Raw genomic sequence first — 15,354 nt, 5'->3', positions numbered from 1 at the left:
TTCCTCTTCTTGTGTCTGTTTAATCAACAAGGTGAGCGTTTCCCCGTTAGAGCACACAAGCATACCACAGTGGTGCCCATACCATCACAAGGACAATCATCTCGATCGCTTCAACAACGACATAATGGCGTCCATCCCCTTCACTGAGGAAGACCTCCATGAGCTCTACACGTGGGTGGATGAGATCCCAATCTCACGGCCGAAGCGTAACATCGCTCGTGACTTCGCCGATGGCTGCTCCGTGGCAGAGATACTTAAGTTCTTCTTCCCGAAGTTAGTTGAGCTACACAACTATGTCCCGGCAATGTCGCACGCGAAGAAGCTGGACAACTGGAACACGCTCAATACCAAGGTGCTGCGCAAGCTGTACTTCGAGGTTCCCCCAGAGGAGGTGGAAGACATCATAGCAGCCGTGCCCGGCGCCATCGAGCGCTTCCTGCGGGCCCTACGGTTGAAGGTCGCACAGATCAAAACGAGGCGGGACGAGATGATAATGATGGGGGAGATTCCGGGGTGTGAGAGGATGCAATGTGCGAACCCATCACAGGTGCAGCTGCATCCTCGAGGTGATCATGCGAGAGATGATGGAGGCTCTACCGCTGCGACTTACCGCGGAAGCAAGCGGCCCTCGTCTGCGGCGCCGCCTCCCCGATCTGTATCGTCTCAGAGGTCTGCCTCAGCAGACCTGCAGGCAGCCTCACGGCAAGCACAGCCACAACGACAGCCAGCGGCGTTGGCTGTGAATGAAGAAGCGAGCTTGGCACATGTTGTGCGTGAGAAGGACTATACAATTCAAGAACTGCGCGAGACGGTCGTCATTCTCTCAGAGAAAATTGTGAAGTTAGAGGAGCTGGTTCGTGTGAAGGATGAGAAGCTTAGTCAATACCGCCAGAAATTTGGCCGCATGCCAGCATAGCCACCGCAACGTTCCCCTGCTCAGGATGGGGTGTCTCGCTTGATAGAGAAGGCGTGTGCCAGTTTGTGTACTGTACATACATGAACCATTGTGATGTGAAGTGCGGAGTAGTGCGCTTTTGCCTCTTTTCTCCAGAATTACAGGTGTTGAGGGTCTCTCCTTTCTGTCCCCCTCCCCCCTCTTTTTGCGTTTGCATGCCGTGTACTTGTATAGCTGTACGATAAACATCTGTGATCCCTTTTGTTCGCATCTCTGGTTGCTCCTCTCTCCAGGTTTGTTGTTGGTGTTGTTCCGACATGTGGTATAAAGTTGTTGTGCACCCTCCGCTTCTGACAGTACATGGGCATTGCATGTGAAAACCATGGAAGCACACGCACACACACACACACATCACACATTCCTCTCGCCGCTGACCACTTTGTTTTCCTTCCCACGCGGTGCGTGGATGAGTGCCAATCATAATGCCTTTGCGTCTCTCGAGGATCCTAATCTTGTTGTCCCTTGGATCGCTGACGAAGACCAATAAGGCGGCAAAGGAACACAGACACCGATGGAAAGGCGCGTTGCTGTGCCCCAATGCATCCGCGCCGCTGACTTCGACATGGGGGGCCGATGGCAAACTGCCATGGCTGTGGCAGAAAAAGAGAGCACGTGAATCGTTCAGTGATCCGCTGCAAAGATGACGCATCGTTCTTCCTCGGTCTCCCTCTCTCCCCTCCCCTCTCCCCCTTTTCCCTTTCTCGTTTGACTTTTCCAGCACACCGTCCACCGCGCCATACAATGCAGTATGGCGCGTCACTACGTATCTGGAGGAGCGACTGTTGTATGGTGTATGTAAAGGGGGCGCTATTCTGCGTTAGAGTGCATATGTTGCTCGCCGCCTCTTTGCTCAATATTATGCTTCTCCGCATCACCCCCTCCTTCTCGCTCGCTCCCTCTCTCTCCACATCGCCTGCGGTCATGCATATAAACGTGCGCACACACAACCCTTGTCACCATCGCGGCTGCCTAACGCGTGGGTCTTTCGTTCGCTCGGTTGCTCCTCGCTTTATTTTGGTGCTGGTGTCATCCTAAAACCCATTCCAACAAAACGGATGTGGCAAAGCGAGGAAAAGGACGTCGTAGTGCAGTCGCCTTCGATTGACTGTTGTTCTTCTTCTGCTATTCGGTTTCTGGTTTGCTCATCCCCCGCTTCCTCTCTCTTTCGCTCTTGTAGTGCGTCCATGCGGTCTGTGGTCCGCGGCCATTCGTCGCTTGCCGCCTGCTCGTCCTCTTCGCTATATATATAAAAATCAATAAACGCATTGATCGCGTATGTAATCAAGCAAAAGGGATCAAAGAGAGGAGCAGAAGACTTTCATTGTCCCCTGTCCCTCTGTCCCACTCTCCAGTACTGCCTGCATGCAAGTATTTCAAGCGCACACGAGCAGTGGAACTGGCAGTTTCAGCCATGAGCGCTCGTATGCAGGTTCCGCTGTCGCAGCGGCGACACACGAACATCGCCGTCGTACGGTACTCAAAAAACGGGGTCAAGCTGGAGATCGCCTGCTACAAAAACAAAGTCATCTCGTACCGCAGTGGCACCGAGAATCGCTTGGATGAAGTACTCCAGGTCGAGCGCATTTTCGCGAACGTCGCGCGCGGCTATCTCGCCTCAGAGAAGGAGATTCAGACTGTTTTTGGGGGTGAAATGACAGAATTGGAAGCCATCAAGTACATGCTGAACCACGGAGAACTCCAGGTGGCGCAGCAGGAGCGCACAGCGGAGGTGGATGAAATGTTCAAGGATATTGCCGTCATCATTTCGCAGAAGTGCATCAATACCAAGACGCAGCGCCCCTTTCCCTCACAAGTGATAGAACAGGCACTCCGCTCCATCGGGGCTGCCGTGAAGCTTGATCAGCCAGTAAAGAAGCAAGCGCTGAGCCTCATGCACCTCCTCATTGACTCCAACGTCATCCCCATCGCGAGGGCCAACATGAAGATCCGTTGCACGACAACATCCGAGGCGGCGCTCGAGAAACTCCGTGTCTGGTGCGGCGATAATGACGCCGATGTGGAGAAGGTGACAGTGATGAGCAATGCAAGCGGCACTGACAATGGCGGTGTCGGCCACTCTCTGGTGCTACTAATGCAGCCAAACCTATTTCGAGACCTCGATCACTTCATCAAAGAGGAGCTTCCCTCTGGTAGTACGACCCACATGGTGGACGCCGTCGTGACTGAGATTGGTGATTCGGATTTTCTGCTCGACGCCAAGACTGTCTCGCGTGCCAATGCGCAGCCAGGACGTGCAGAGGAGACGGCGACCATGAGCGGCTCGAGACGCGCGACAGCCACACCATCGTTGTCATCCGCTGGCGGGGTTAGCGGTGGTCGCACAGACGTGAGCATAGTCCTCGGCTGGAACGCGGAGAACGCCTCTAGTGAACAGCACCCAAGTTATGGTGAAGGCCAGAGGGGCCGCCGCGGCAAGAAAAAGAGCACTGCGCGACACGATCATCGAGGTCGACGGAACGACGATAGTGATGACGATGATCTTCTGGACAGCGGCACGGACGGCTCTGCGAAGGGTGGCGTGACTGTTGGCCTAGACATCGCGGCTGAGTTACATAAGCTTAACCTGGATCCCTCACGCAACTTTCAAGACGACAGCGACGATGACGGGGGCCGCGGGCGCGGTGGCAAGGGCAAGAGGAACAAGAAGAATGCCAGTGGCACCGGTGGTGTCCCACCGCAGAGCCAAGTCGATGGGGCCAAGAAGGCCGATGTCGGTGCCATAGCGATGGATGACAATGACGAAGGTGACCGAAAGGGAAAGAAGGCGAAGAAAAACGCAAAGAAGGGTAAGAAGGTGGAGTCGGCCAAGTCAGTGCCGGAGGTGGAGAAAACCTTCAGTGACAGCGACGAGGAGCTGATGGGCAACCGCAAGCAGCGCGCCAAGAAGCAGCAGGAGGCGCATGCGCAGCAGGGCGGCAACGACTGGGAGGAGGAAGGCTTTGACTACAGCGAAGAAGAAGAGGTGGGAGAGCAGGTGAACTAGTGTACGTGCGTCAGTCCAGAAACCGTTCACTGCTTTCCTTTGCAGCTTTGGTGATGCTTCTATGCGCGCTGTACGTGGAGCTCTTCAGCCCCTTCGCTGCTCATGTGTCCTTCCATAGCCTCTCGGGTGCACGCGACTGTCTGCGGCGCCTCTTTGCTTGGGTCTTCACGCGGTATGAATAACTGCTTGTGCGGTGAAGACGTAGCCAAAAGTCCCTCTGCCACCCTCCCCTCTCCACCCCCGCCTTTTTTCGCACGACTTAGTCGTACTGCTGCTGGCCCCATCAAGACAAGGATAACAACTTCTATGTTGTTACTTCACGAAACACCATGAAGTAGGTGACGGATAAGCTAGGGCAGCATAGCTACATCGGGTTTTGTTGACTGTGCATCTATGCGGATGCAAGGGGAATGTAGAAAGAAAGCAGAGATGCGGCGCTTTCTGCGTAACGTGAGGGTTTCTCAGATGCTTACGCGTGTGCCGCGCTTCTTCCGGCTCTCTGACACATGGACAGTGGTGCAAGTGCCACGTACCCACCACCTCGCTGCCAGTGATCTCTTGTCTTCATCCTTTTTCCTTCTCCATAGACCTACACGGACACCCACAGGGACGCAGGCATTCTGTCTGATGCGGGCGGCTTTGCAAAGCGTATAACACGGTAAGAAAGGTGCACGCACCACGTGATCTGTAAGGCAGCCGAAGGAGAGCAGAAGGAGCGCCCGACATTCTGCGCATTTCCTTTCGGCGTTTTTCGTCCCGTTCCTCCCTCCGCCCTTCACTCGCCCAGTCATACTCCGCGCGCTTCACCCTGCATCGTCATCTCGTCCACATCCTACAGGCATTTCATAGACTTCCGCATTCTCGCCTTTTTTGTCCTTGAGGCGCTTTGATCAGCGACAACAAGGAAATCGACTACAAGGTAAGAAGAGAGCGAGCGCACCATCGTTGGTTTTGATAAGTGAATTGTCTGTGCACGAGCCAATCCTCCTGTCGCTTCGACCGAAATGAACAGCGGTCTCCCCTCCGCATTCCCCTTCTCCTTTCTCTGCCTCCCTCCGTGCTCTATACCACGTGCCTCTCATCACAACACGTAAGAACAGACGCTCACCAAAGCTATTGCGTCACGGTATCCTGTGTCACACGCATCTGTTGCTCCACGTGCAGTACCGTCCACAAGCAGTAGTGTAACCATCATATATTTCACTCCGTCTCCTGTGGAAGTTATGAACGGACAAGCGGCCACGCACAAGCGCACTAGGTCGCCTGCTGCGACCGACTCGCCAGGATCACCTTCCCAATTCCCCCAGCACCATCTACCGCTTCTCTTGCCTCTGGCTGCGGACGCCACGTCGAGTGAGGTAGCTATATCGGGATGGAGCGCAGTGCAGCAGCGCTTTGCTGCTGCTCAGTGGCGCCGCGGCTGCTTTCACTTACCCTTTCAACGACCTCCGGCGCCGCCATCCTCGTCACGCCCACGCTGCTCCATGCCAACAGAGGAGCCTGGCGAGGGGAACGCAAGAGAGACGGAGGCGACTCAGGTCAAGGCGGCTGTCGTAGCAGGTTACATACAACCCCATCCATGGAAAGTTCTCCGCAGTGTCAATAGCGGCAGCACATCGAGGACAGTCTTGCTTCCGAGGGTAAAGGGTGCGCTAGTTCAGTCAGCAGTTCTCCTTCCCGCCTTTCTGGCTCCGCCTGTAATGGTGCAGCTAGAAAGGTGGAACGCCTATTGGGAAGCATACTCCACATGCTGCGCGGATGAGCTGGAGGGATTGGCGAAGCAACTGGAGGAGCCATCGTCAGCTGCGGGGTACCGTCGAGTGCTTCTCACACTATCCAACCCTGCCTTCCTGTCGTCGTCGGTACCACCGACTGAAGCCACCAACAGCGCCACCACTGCGCCTGCTGCTCCCGACCACCTCCCCGTGCAGGTGGAGGATCCTTCTTTTTCTCCTATTTCGTCTTCGCGCGAAGACAACAAGGTTGTCGGGTCGCAGACGCATTCTCCTCTCTCCACCGGGACCGCGGGCTCCGCGTGTTCTTCAAGTCCACCGCCGCCGCTGCCGACCCCGCACTCCCGTGAGACATCCGTATCATCGTCTTCGTACTCGTACTCGTCCTCTTACTCCTCCTACGCGTCATCGTATATTTCCCACAGTCGAAGTAGTCGGAACGCTGACAGTGCTGCCAAGGCTGCACATGCCGACGATGGCATCGACGCGTTGTCGTTTCTACACTGGGCGCTGGATGACCTTCTGTACCACTACGCGCATCGCTTTGGTGCCGTGGAGCACCTCGATACGCGAGATAGCAGCACATCTGCCGGCGCCCTGTCCACCTCCACAGCTCGCGTGATCGTTAGCGTGCAGTTCACAACCGCCGAAGCAGCCGGCCTGTTTCTTCGCTGGGCAGATGGTTTGTCTGTGGCGGACGTCATCGCAGCTTATCGGCGAGAGACACAGGCACCGGAGACGGCGAGTGGAGGCAACCTCTTACCTGTAGGAGGGGAAAGCGTGGTAGGGACACGGGTGACTGCGCTAGCGACTGGTACGCTCAAGGGAGGAACAACAAACCCACAGAACGAGCTTGGTGGCTGTGATGAGGCATGGTGGAATACGCTGGAAGAGGCTTCGCGACGGTGGCAGCTCTGTCTCATCGCGAAGCTGGCCCCGCATGACCCACACCGCATCGCTGCAAAGTTGCTTCTTGGCCCGAATGTAATGGTGTCGACACCGCTAGTGAAGAGCCTGTTCAGCGGTTTGTTTGACGTGACACATATGGAGTACCGCACCGATCTGAGGGCCTTCAACATCGAATTCGCGAACAAGAAGGAATGTCGTTTGGCTCTACACGCACTCCAGTGCTCGCTTTGGCGGGTGTTTGGTGCGCCTCTTATCTTCACATAATTCGCTCACTCTTCTTCGACGAAAGACAAATGTTGTCCGCTTGGGGGATGTGCGTTCGTGTGAGTTCGTATGTCCAGTGTGGTACTCCATCACGGCGGCGATAAAAGGGAGGTAACTCGATTGCTGCGCGCTCTACCTGTTTTGCCGTGGTGATGGCGGTTCGAGTTAGTCACAGATACCCAGATGCATACTCGGAACAGACGCGCATCAAGTGCCTAGGATTTGATGGCCATATCATCGCCCTGCATCAGTCGAAGAGCAACTGCTGTGTATCTAGAAGAAACGTGTGTACCCCACACGACACAGGGCTTCTCTCCTACCGACTCACACGTGCTGCATTACTTTACGCCGACTCTACGCACGCTCTTCCTTCCTCTCTCCTTCACCTTCTTTAGACACTTCTCCTTTCGCTGGAATTGGGTGTTCTCGGTGTGTGTGTGTGTGTGTCGCTGTTTCTCTGCACCTTTGGTATTGTCTTGTGTTGCTGCGTATTACGCTGTGCTTCTGCTCGTCCTTCCCTCACTTGCATACGCGACAAGGGCCTCTCTTTGCCTTTGCCTCAGAGCATTCACGCGCTCTCTCCCTCTCTCTGACTGTCTGTTTTCCCTTCGCCTTTACGGCCTTCACTCCAATTCACCCCTTCCTCCAATTAGACACATCGGCCTCTCACTCCATCCGCATCGAACGACTGTTCCCCTTTTGCCTTTGAGTGCAACAGCTGGGCCTCAAAAGTATCAATCCAATCCATTCCTCCCCGACACTGTCATTCGTCTCCACTGCTTGTGCCCGTCACCTCCTCTACTTGGGAAGGTGCGACTTTCCCTTCTACTCTCCCTCTTTGCCAGTGTCCCTCGCACGCACACCCACACAATCTTCCCCCGTGAGCGACTCAGCGACAGGTCGCGCGTGAAAGGCGCACACTCGGCTGTGGTTCTTTTTGCACATTGAACTCCGCTCGCTATTGCGGGTGCCACCGCAACGCGTGCCCAGCCGAGCACAAAAGACTCGCTCGAGTTGGATATAAAAAATTCGCTTCGCGATGGGGGTCAGCTACATGTAGGTGGTTAGGGCACGTACCAAGGACAGCATCGCCCCTAGCTTCCCGCCACGCCCACACTCGGAGTTGGGGTCCATCACACCCACCCGCGCCGATCTGGTGGACCACCCCAACAACCTCAAGTTTACAGCCCGCTGTGGTGAGGGTGCCACGCAGTGTCCCACGACTGACGGGGTGACATCCAGCACACAGAGGTGCCCAAACTGCTGTGCACCCCGACAGGCCCAACACGGCGGAGTTGTTGCAGGTGTGTGTGAGACTACCGCACCAGCACGGCATCGGCTAGACGTACCTTTCCGTATTCTCAAAGGCACCTTTGGCATTTACCACGCCTTCGCTACCGCGGCGTTTTCCTTTCGCACGCGCACTTTTTGTCTTCCTCTTTGTGTGTGTCGGAAGGGGGGAGGAGGAGGAAGAGGAAATGGAGATGCTGTGCTTGTGTCTATACTAGGGAAGGAGGTGGGCAGGCAAGAAGAAAAAGAATAAGGGCAACACCCACAACAAAAGGGAGAACCAAGTGCATGAAGAGTGCGAGATAGGTCGAGCGTGCAGCAGCGAGCAGCTCACTGGTATTCTTGCTCCCCCCTCCTCTCACCTGCGTCGAAGCCTCTTCGATGCAGGCGAGAAGGGGGGAAAGAGTAGACGAGGATGGGTGATAATAGCAATGCATGTGTATATCCTGGGCCGGAACTTTTTTGTTCTCCAGTAGCTTCAGGTCTAGGAGTGCACGGTGCGTGGGGGGAACGGAAATGCATGAGGCACGCATGCAATCGCCCGCCCCGACATGAGTCAGCCTTTGTGCTCCTTTCTCGCAAACGTTGGGCTTCTGTGCGGAGGTGAGACGTGCTTTCCGAAGGGGCATAAGTCACTCGTCGACGGGTGACACCTTCTCTCCCTGCCTTCTTCCCGAGGCCTCCTCCATTCCTCATGATGCTGACCCATTTTCAACTCGCTTTCCTCCGCTGCACCTCTCTCCCTCTCTCTTTCTGTGTCTCGTCACCTACTCTGCGCTGCCAATCGTTCATCATCAATGCGCGTATTCAGGTGCATCACTTCTCAGATAGTTGCCTCTGTGTGCGTGTGTGTACATCGTGCAGCCACTCGCATACCATCAGCTTTCTCCCTCCCTCCTCCCCCCTCCCCCCTCTATGCACGATCTCTTGTCACATTCCTTTGGGTTTTCCTTTCATTTTTTTTTCTATTTGTGCACACGCGTACCAACGGTGGCGCGTCTCGTTTGTTCTCTGCTTGAATCGGAGCTGTGCGTATGGGTGTATGCTTTCTTTTTCGGGTTTGCTCTCTCTCTCTCTCTCTCTGTTTCCTGATTGCGAGTAGCAGGTTTCACTGCACACCGTCCTCTCAGAGCGACGGCATAGAGCGGTACCCCTGGCCTCACCCTCGGTTTCGCGATTGAGGTTTTGCGGTGGTGTGTCTCATTGGTGTAACGTCAGGCTGCGGTCTCGTTTCGTATACATACATACACTTATGTACGTATAAAACTATAAATATAAGTATAGACGTACATATAAATATATATTTATACATACGTACATCTGTGTCTGTGTGTGTATGGGTGTACCTCTGTCTCGTGTACAGCTCCTGCTTGTGCGTATAGTTAGCCCCCTCTCCGCCGATCCCATCCTTCATCCACGCCCCATTCGGAATCCCTCGCTACCTTGTCGCTTTCTCTCTGCCTCGCTCTCCTTCCCTTGCGAATCTGTACCCTCAGTAGAACATACATCATCAGGTTTAGAGTACTGGAGGCGTGTGTGTCGTGCATGCAACGACAGGCCACTCCAAATGAAAGCCCAAAGCGGCTTTTGAGCAGTTTTTTCTTTTCGAGCTCTACGAAAGCAGCCCTGCCAGTTTTCTGCATGGAACGGTGCATGCAACGGTTAAGCAGCGCAGACCCACTCGCACACTGACAGTAGTCGTGCGCCGTTAAGATCTCTTCTCTGAGTGCTCTCTCTCTCTCCCTGGCCTTCTTTGCTGTCCTTTTTTACTTTAACGCTGTCAGCGCTTGCGGGAGCGCAGGAGCTCTGTTTTTGGTTCTTCGCGTTGTGTGTTTGTACCATTTGTGTGCCCATCTTTATCGCGCGGTACGTGCTTAGAAGGAAATGGGCTTCCTACCAACTCGGCTTGCACTCCCAGAGGAGCGCAAGCAGGTCGTCTTGGTCGCTCCCATCGATGGCCTCACCGCAGCCTGTGCTTGCGCGATCGCCACCTCCCCATTCGTGCCGCTAAACTGCCGCGTGCTGGTCAGCGACATTCAAGTGCAGAGGCGAAGCCTGTGGTCCAACAACAGCAGCCCTCACCCAGCGTGCAACTCCACCGAAACTGCTGCTGCTACTAGAGACTTCATGCGCAGTGTGCAGAAAGTGGAGGCACACCTGCGCGCGAGCCGCGCAGCGCAGCGCGACAGGTCCGTGACACACATGACGCAGTTCTACTACGGTGGAGTGTCACCCAAGGCTGAGGAGATCGAGCCGATGTTTCGTCGAGTTTCTGTGCTCGACGGTGACGCACTTGGCAAGACGAGTGTTGGCGGAGCCACGACGGACGTTACTGAGGCGTCAGACAGGAGTAGTAGTGCACCCCATGTTGCGGATTCTGTGTTTGTATTGGTGCTGAGTGCACAGTCGCTTAGTTCAGACACGGAAAGTGGCCTCGAAGCGTACGATACCCTTCTGCGCCGCCTTTGGAGTGATGCCAGCTTTTCGCAGGCCGCTGAGACCGGCTCGCAGCAGACCCGGGTGCGAGGCAGTCTTGTCATTCTCGCTGACGACATCTATCGCGCTGCTGCGTGTGCAATGCTGACGAATATCGCGAAGCAAGTCGCCACGACGGTAGAGTGGGTGGTGCTCCTCGTCTATGCACACGCTATGGACCCACCTGCACTGGAGTTCAGCGCGGCAGAGGTCGCCGTTGAAGCCCCAACGGGCATTTCGCACGGTGGCACACTTCCCGTTTTGTGTGCCGCCACCGCGCTAGGCGTGTTACGGCACTTCCCTGTGAGCCGCATTGAGCCAGCCACTATTACGCCCGTCGACATCGCCTTGAATGCCGCTTTCTTGGGACACATATGTCTGTGCCACGGCGAGCTGGCCGAGTGCGTGGAATGTGCCACGGAGATGCAGTTCTGTGGTGCTTCGCATACGCCCGCAAACCCCGCCACTGTTGCGGTCGAGACAGCTGTCATAATGTCAACGCCGCCGATGCAGTGTGTCACGCGACACCGCATGGCATCTTTTGCAGTTGCCGAATCACGCAAGCCTGGCGAGACGTCGCTGGTGTGGGGTATGGTGGCGGAGTATCTCATGGGTTACTACACTCGATTTGCCGACCAAATTTTGGCTGCATTCCCCGTGGCTGATGTGTTGACACCGTCCCCAGTTCTGCAGTTCCCGTTCAGTGTCGTAGATTTTGCCAACTTTGGACCGGAGCCGCGCGCGCCTGCCTACGTGTTGGAGGGATTGCGCGCGTGTCAGCAGCGGCAGCGCCTCATGGAAGAAGTGGTTGGGAATCCCCGGGCGGCGCGGGTGCTGAAGTCGTATGTCTCACAGATGGACAGCACTGTCCGCCGCATCAAGCGTACGGCTCACGTGGCAGCGGCCCAAGAGAAGGCATCTGCTACCATCGCCGCCTCGGGCAAGGGTACCATGCCCTCGTCTTTCTCTATTGTGCCATACCGCCTCGAGGACTTCAACGTGGCGCTGTACCACTCGCTTCTGCGTCGTCTGACATCGTACTACACCTTCATGCCGTTCCATCAGTATGTGGCGCTCGTCGAGGTTGACTGGGAGGCGTATGTGTCGGTGATTGCACGGGCGGTGCTTGAGCACCTGGCACGGTGTGTTATGCGGTCTTCATCCAACATGCAGAAGTTAGGAAGTCCCTCCCCTGCAGCCTCGGCGGGTGAATTTGCTCGCATTGTGAGAGTAGTTCGGGATTCTCCCGCTCTCAGCGCCCCCTCCAAACCGGAAACTACTACTGTTGCTGTTACCGAAGCCCGCTTCGCTTTTCCAGAGCCGCGGCGCCACTTTACCAACGATCTAGTGTACCAGGGCGCTGAGCGCATCCCACCGATGCCGTTCTTTACGCACAAGTACTTGGATCTCTTTGTGTATGTTCAGCGCATTGGCCTAACAGCGAACGGCTGGCGCGGTGACATGACACCTGGCATGACGCCGCAGGTGCTTACCTCCATTATTGCGCAGCCTGATATTCAGCGGCTCATGACCGCTTTGGCTGCGAAAGACGGTGCAGCAAGGAAAGAGGTGGAGGCGCAAGCGAAGCGTATTCTGCTGCAGTGCGGCGATACACTGAATCACGTGCAGTGTCGCGCGACGGGCCTCATGATCCGTGAGATCTTTCGCCGCATCTACTGCCGCATCAACGTTAACGGCGGCGCCTATGAGCGTCTCCACCGCTACTGCGCCATGCCTCGTGTCGCCGTCGTCTTCGTCCCGCTGCATCGCTCTTACATTGACTTCCTCGTTCTCTCCAAGATTCTGGCGATCATGCAGCTGCCGCTGCCGCACGTTGTAGCTGGAGAAAACTTTCTGAGCATGGGCCTCCTCGCCACTCTGATGCGAGGTAGCGGCGCCTTCTTCATGCGCCGCTCCTTCCGCAGCGATCCCCTGTACGCCGCGCTGCTCAGGGAGTATGTGCGGCACCTGGTGCGTGGCCGTCGTCCGCTCGAGTTCTTCATTGAGGGAGCACGGAGTCGAACTGGCAAGACGATGGCGCCGAAGATGGGGCTTCTCAAGTTTGTCTGCGACACCTTCTACGAGCCGGGCCAGCAAGAGCTGGACGACGTGCTCATTATACCGGTTAGCCTGTCGTATGACGAGGTGCTCGAGGCCACCACGCATGCCAAGGAGGTGTTAGGTGTTCCGAAGCCCAAGGAGAACCCTATGAACATGCTCAAGGCTCGCAGTCTACTCAAGCGCATGCACGGCAACGTCAATGTCCACATTGGCGAACCTGTGTCCCTTCGATCCCTCAAGGAGCACCCGCGGCAGTGCCCGCTGCCGTTCCAGCCCAAGGACGGGCAGCTCAGTGAGCTGGCTGCACCAGCTGTTGAAATCGCGTCAGTGTCCAAGACACTCGATACCACACCTTCCGTTGTCAAGTGCAGCTCCATCACCCCGGCTTCTCTTCTCACCACTATCGCGTGGCACCTGATGTACAAACTGCAGCGTGACACGATCATCACCCCGGCATCAATGGTGGCTGCAGTAGTGGAGTGTCTTGGCCCCTACTACTGCGCAGCCAGTACAAAGTCGAAGGAGGGCAGTGACACCACCACAACGCCACCGGCCACGTCAGCTGCTATGCCTTTACAAAAATTGCAGCAGGGAGTCGAGTGGCTGCGTGGCCTCTTGCGCGAGCGCGGCGCTCGGCTTTCGGTGGAGGCCGCGGAGTTGAGCCCGGACAGGATCGTGACGCTTGCGCTGCAGAACCTGGACCGCTACATCCAAATCACGGACGACATGTCGAGCGTGGCGTACCGCCCGGACGACACGGTCACCAGGATTGCAGTGAACATCAGCACCAACCAGCTGATCCACGTTTGTATGGACGAAGCTCTCATCGCCGTCGTCGCGCAGGCGTTCGGCTCCGCTACCATGCCGCACCGTCCGCCATCTGGCACCGACGGGACGATGCTGTGCGGGGTCCGCTCCGTAAGGGCGGACGTGCTGAGCAATCAAACGCAGCTATTGCGACAACTGCTGTCTGCCGAGTTTCCCAACTACGCCGCTGCATCGCCAGTGAGCTTTGCGTCGTGGCTGGAGTGCACTGTAAGCCAACTTCAGCAGCAGCCCATGGAGGGGCACACTGCCTACTCCAAGCTGTCTGGAGTCGAGTTGCACGGCGGCACTGTTGTGCACGTGCCTGTTACGCAGTACTACTACTTCCTCTTACAGCTCATCTGCCCTCACGTGGAGGCATTCTACGCAGTGCTCGTGGCAGCGGCGGCTCTGCTGTCGGTGTACCCTGGCAAGCCGCTCGGCGCTGCGGACGTGGTGACAACGACACAGCGAGCATGTGGCACCCTGTATGCGGAGGATAAACTGCGCTATGTTGTGGCGGCCAACAAGGAGACGCTGCAGCACTACTACGAGAGCCTCATCGCGCTCTCCCTCTTGCAGTTAAAGCGCCTGCCTGCTAGAATGGAGCCTGGCAAGTCGAAGGTGAGAACCAGTGTCGTGGCGTACACGGTGGGGTCCATGGGGCAAGAGGCAGCGCTGGCTCGCCTTGAAATGCTGGCGACGCAGATACGGATGCTGTGGTGGCATCCCTCCGCAGCGGCAGGGGTAACGATCAGTAAAGCAACCATTCAAGAGCGTGTGCTAGCGGTGTACCGGGAGCTAACGCAGCCGTCCAAGATGTGAGGTGCCCGTGCGCATCGGCACCATGCTTAGTGAAAAGGGAAGGCCGCTAAACAGCGGTGCACATGGTAGAGAAGGAGCAGCCATGTGCAACTGCAGTGCTGCATATGGTGGGGGTGAGACGTGAGGGCGCACGCACGGCGCGGCTACCCACCCACCCCTTCCACCTCAACGCGACAAGTCACGCGCACCAGCCCCCCACCACCACCACCACCGCAGGTGTTTTTTTCTTTCGTTTGGTTGAAGTGTGTCGATGGTTGTTTGGTGAGGGTATTCGGAGGGAGGGGGGAGAAGTCGATGCTTCCCCCCCCCTCCCTCCCTCCTTTTTCCTTTTGTATTTTGTCTTCGCCACACGCTTCCCTGTGATCTATCGGCTTTTTTGTTGTTCTCGATGCGTGAAGACGACGTCAGTCTACCAGTTGTCTTCCCTTGCCACTCACCACCGTGCTCGTTCACGTTTGCTATGCAAACTCACCACACATGTGTGCCCACAGGATTTGTTTCTCCTTTGGCGTTGGCACTATATGTTGGTTAGTGTTCGTGTCGCACAGCTGGCAGGGACCCTCTCTTATGTTTGCGGGGTAACTCTTTTCCCTCTCTTTCTGCACCTCTCTTTCCTCCTCCGCCAACTCAGTCAGAGAAAACGACCGTCCGCTGAGCTGCGGGAGATCTGAGATGCTCATAACGGGTGTCAACACGGTGGAGAAGGCAAAAAAGTGTATGAATATAAATGCGATCGATGTTTCTCTTCTTTAGTGTGGCTACAGGTTTCTGCTCTCCCAGGTCTTCAACCGTGCAAGACTGAAGTGCACAGCTCTACAGCCGTCGTTGCTCACGCACGCGCCTTCCCCCCACCACCACTCCCCCCTTTCTTGCGAGGGTGGCTCTGTAGCAACGCAAGCAAAGAAGAGACCTCTATCGAATATACCGCTGTTCTCCTCCTCTCACATTCTTACCGCAAGACCAGGTTTTCTCTTTGGTGGGTCTGTATCTCTGTGTGTGCCGACCGCTACGACCTCCGCAGGAGCTACCATGGC

General features: G+C 56.2%; 4 protein-coding genes across 4 annotated transcripts; all 4 read left to right on the top strand.

Annotated features, from left to right (window-relative positions):
* Window positions 1-124: 124 nt before the first annotated feature.
* Window positions 125-916, top strand: LPMP_201160 (hypothetical protein; the record flags this gene model as incomplete). The annotated part of the gene is made up of 1 exon (XM_010700015.1): window positions 125-916. One exon carries the CDS (start codon window positions 125-127, stop codon window positions 914-916), a length of 792 nt encoding a protein of 263 aa, XP_010698317.1.
* Window positions 917-2,366: 1,450 nt separating this feature from the next.
* On the top strand, window positions 2,367-3,959 carry LPMP_201150 (hypothetical protein; the record flags this gene model as incomplete). Its single annotated transcript, XM_010700014.1, has 1 exon — window positions 2,367-3,959. One exon carries the CDS (start codon window positions 2,367-2,369, stop codon window positions 3,957-3,959), a length of 1,593 nt encoding a protein of 530 aa, XP_010698316.1.
* A 1,700-nt stretch (window positions 3,960-5,659) lies between these two features.
* Window positions 5,660-6,865, top strand: LPMP_201140 (hypothetical protein; the record flags this gene model as incomplete). The annotated part of the gene is made up of 1 exon (XM_010700013.1): window positions 5,660-6,865. The coding sequence occupies one exon, from the start codon at window positions 5,660-5,662 to the stop codon at window positions 6,863-6,865; it is 1,206 nt and encodes a 401-aa protein (XP_010698315.1).
* Window positions 6,866-10,039: 3,174 nt separating this feature from the next.
* DAT (dihydroxyacetonephosphate acyltransferase, putative) lies at window positions 10,040-14,320 on the top strand (the record flags this gene model as incomplete). The annotated part of the gene is made up of 1 exon (XM_010700012.1): window positions 10,040-14,320. One exon carries the CDS (start codon window positions 10,040-10,042, stop codon window positions 14,318-14,320), a length of 4,281 nt encoding a protein of 1,426 aa, XP_010698314.1.
* Between the last annotated feature and the right edge of the window lie 1,034 nt (window positions 14,321-15,354).

Source organism: Leishmania panamensis (assembly GCF_000755165.1).
Source record: "Leishmania panamensis strain MHOM/PA/94/PSC-1 chromosome 20 sequence".
NCBI classification, from domain to species: Eukaryota; Euglenozoa; class Kinetoplastea; order Trypanosomatida; family Trypanosomatidae; genus Leishmania; species Leishmania panamensis.
The sequence above is the reverse complement of the archived record's forward strand: the minus strand, read 5'-3'. Positions and strand labels throughout refer to the sequence as shown.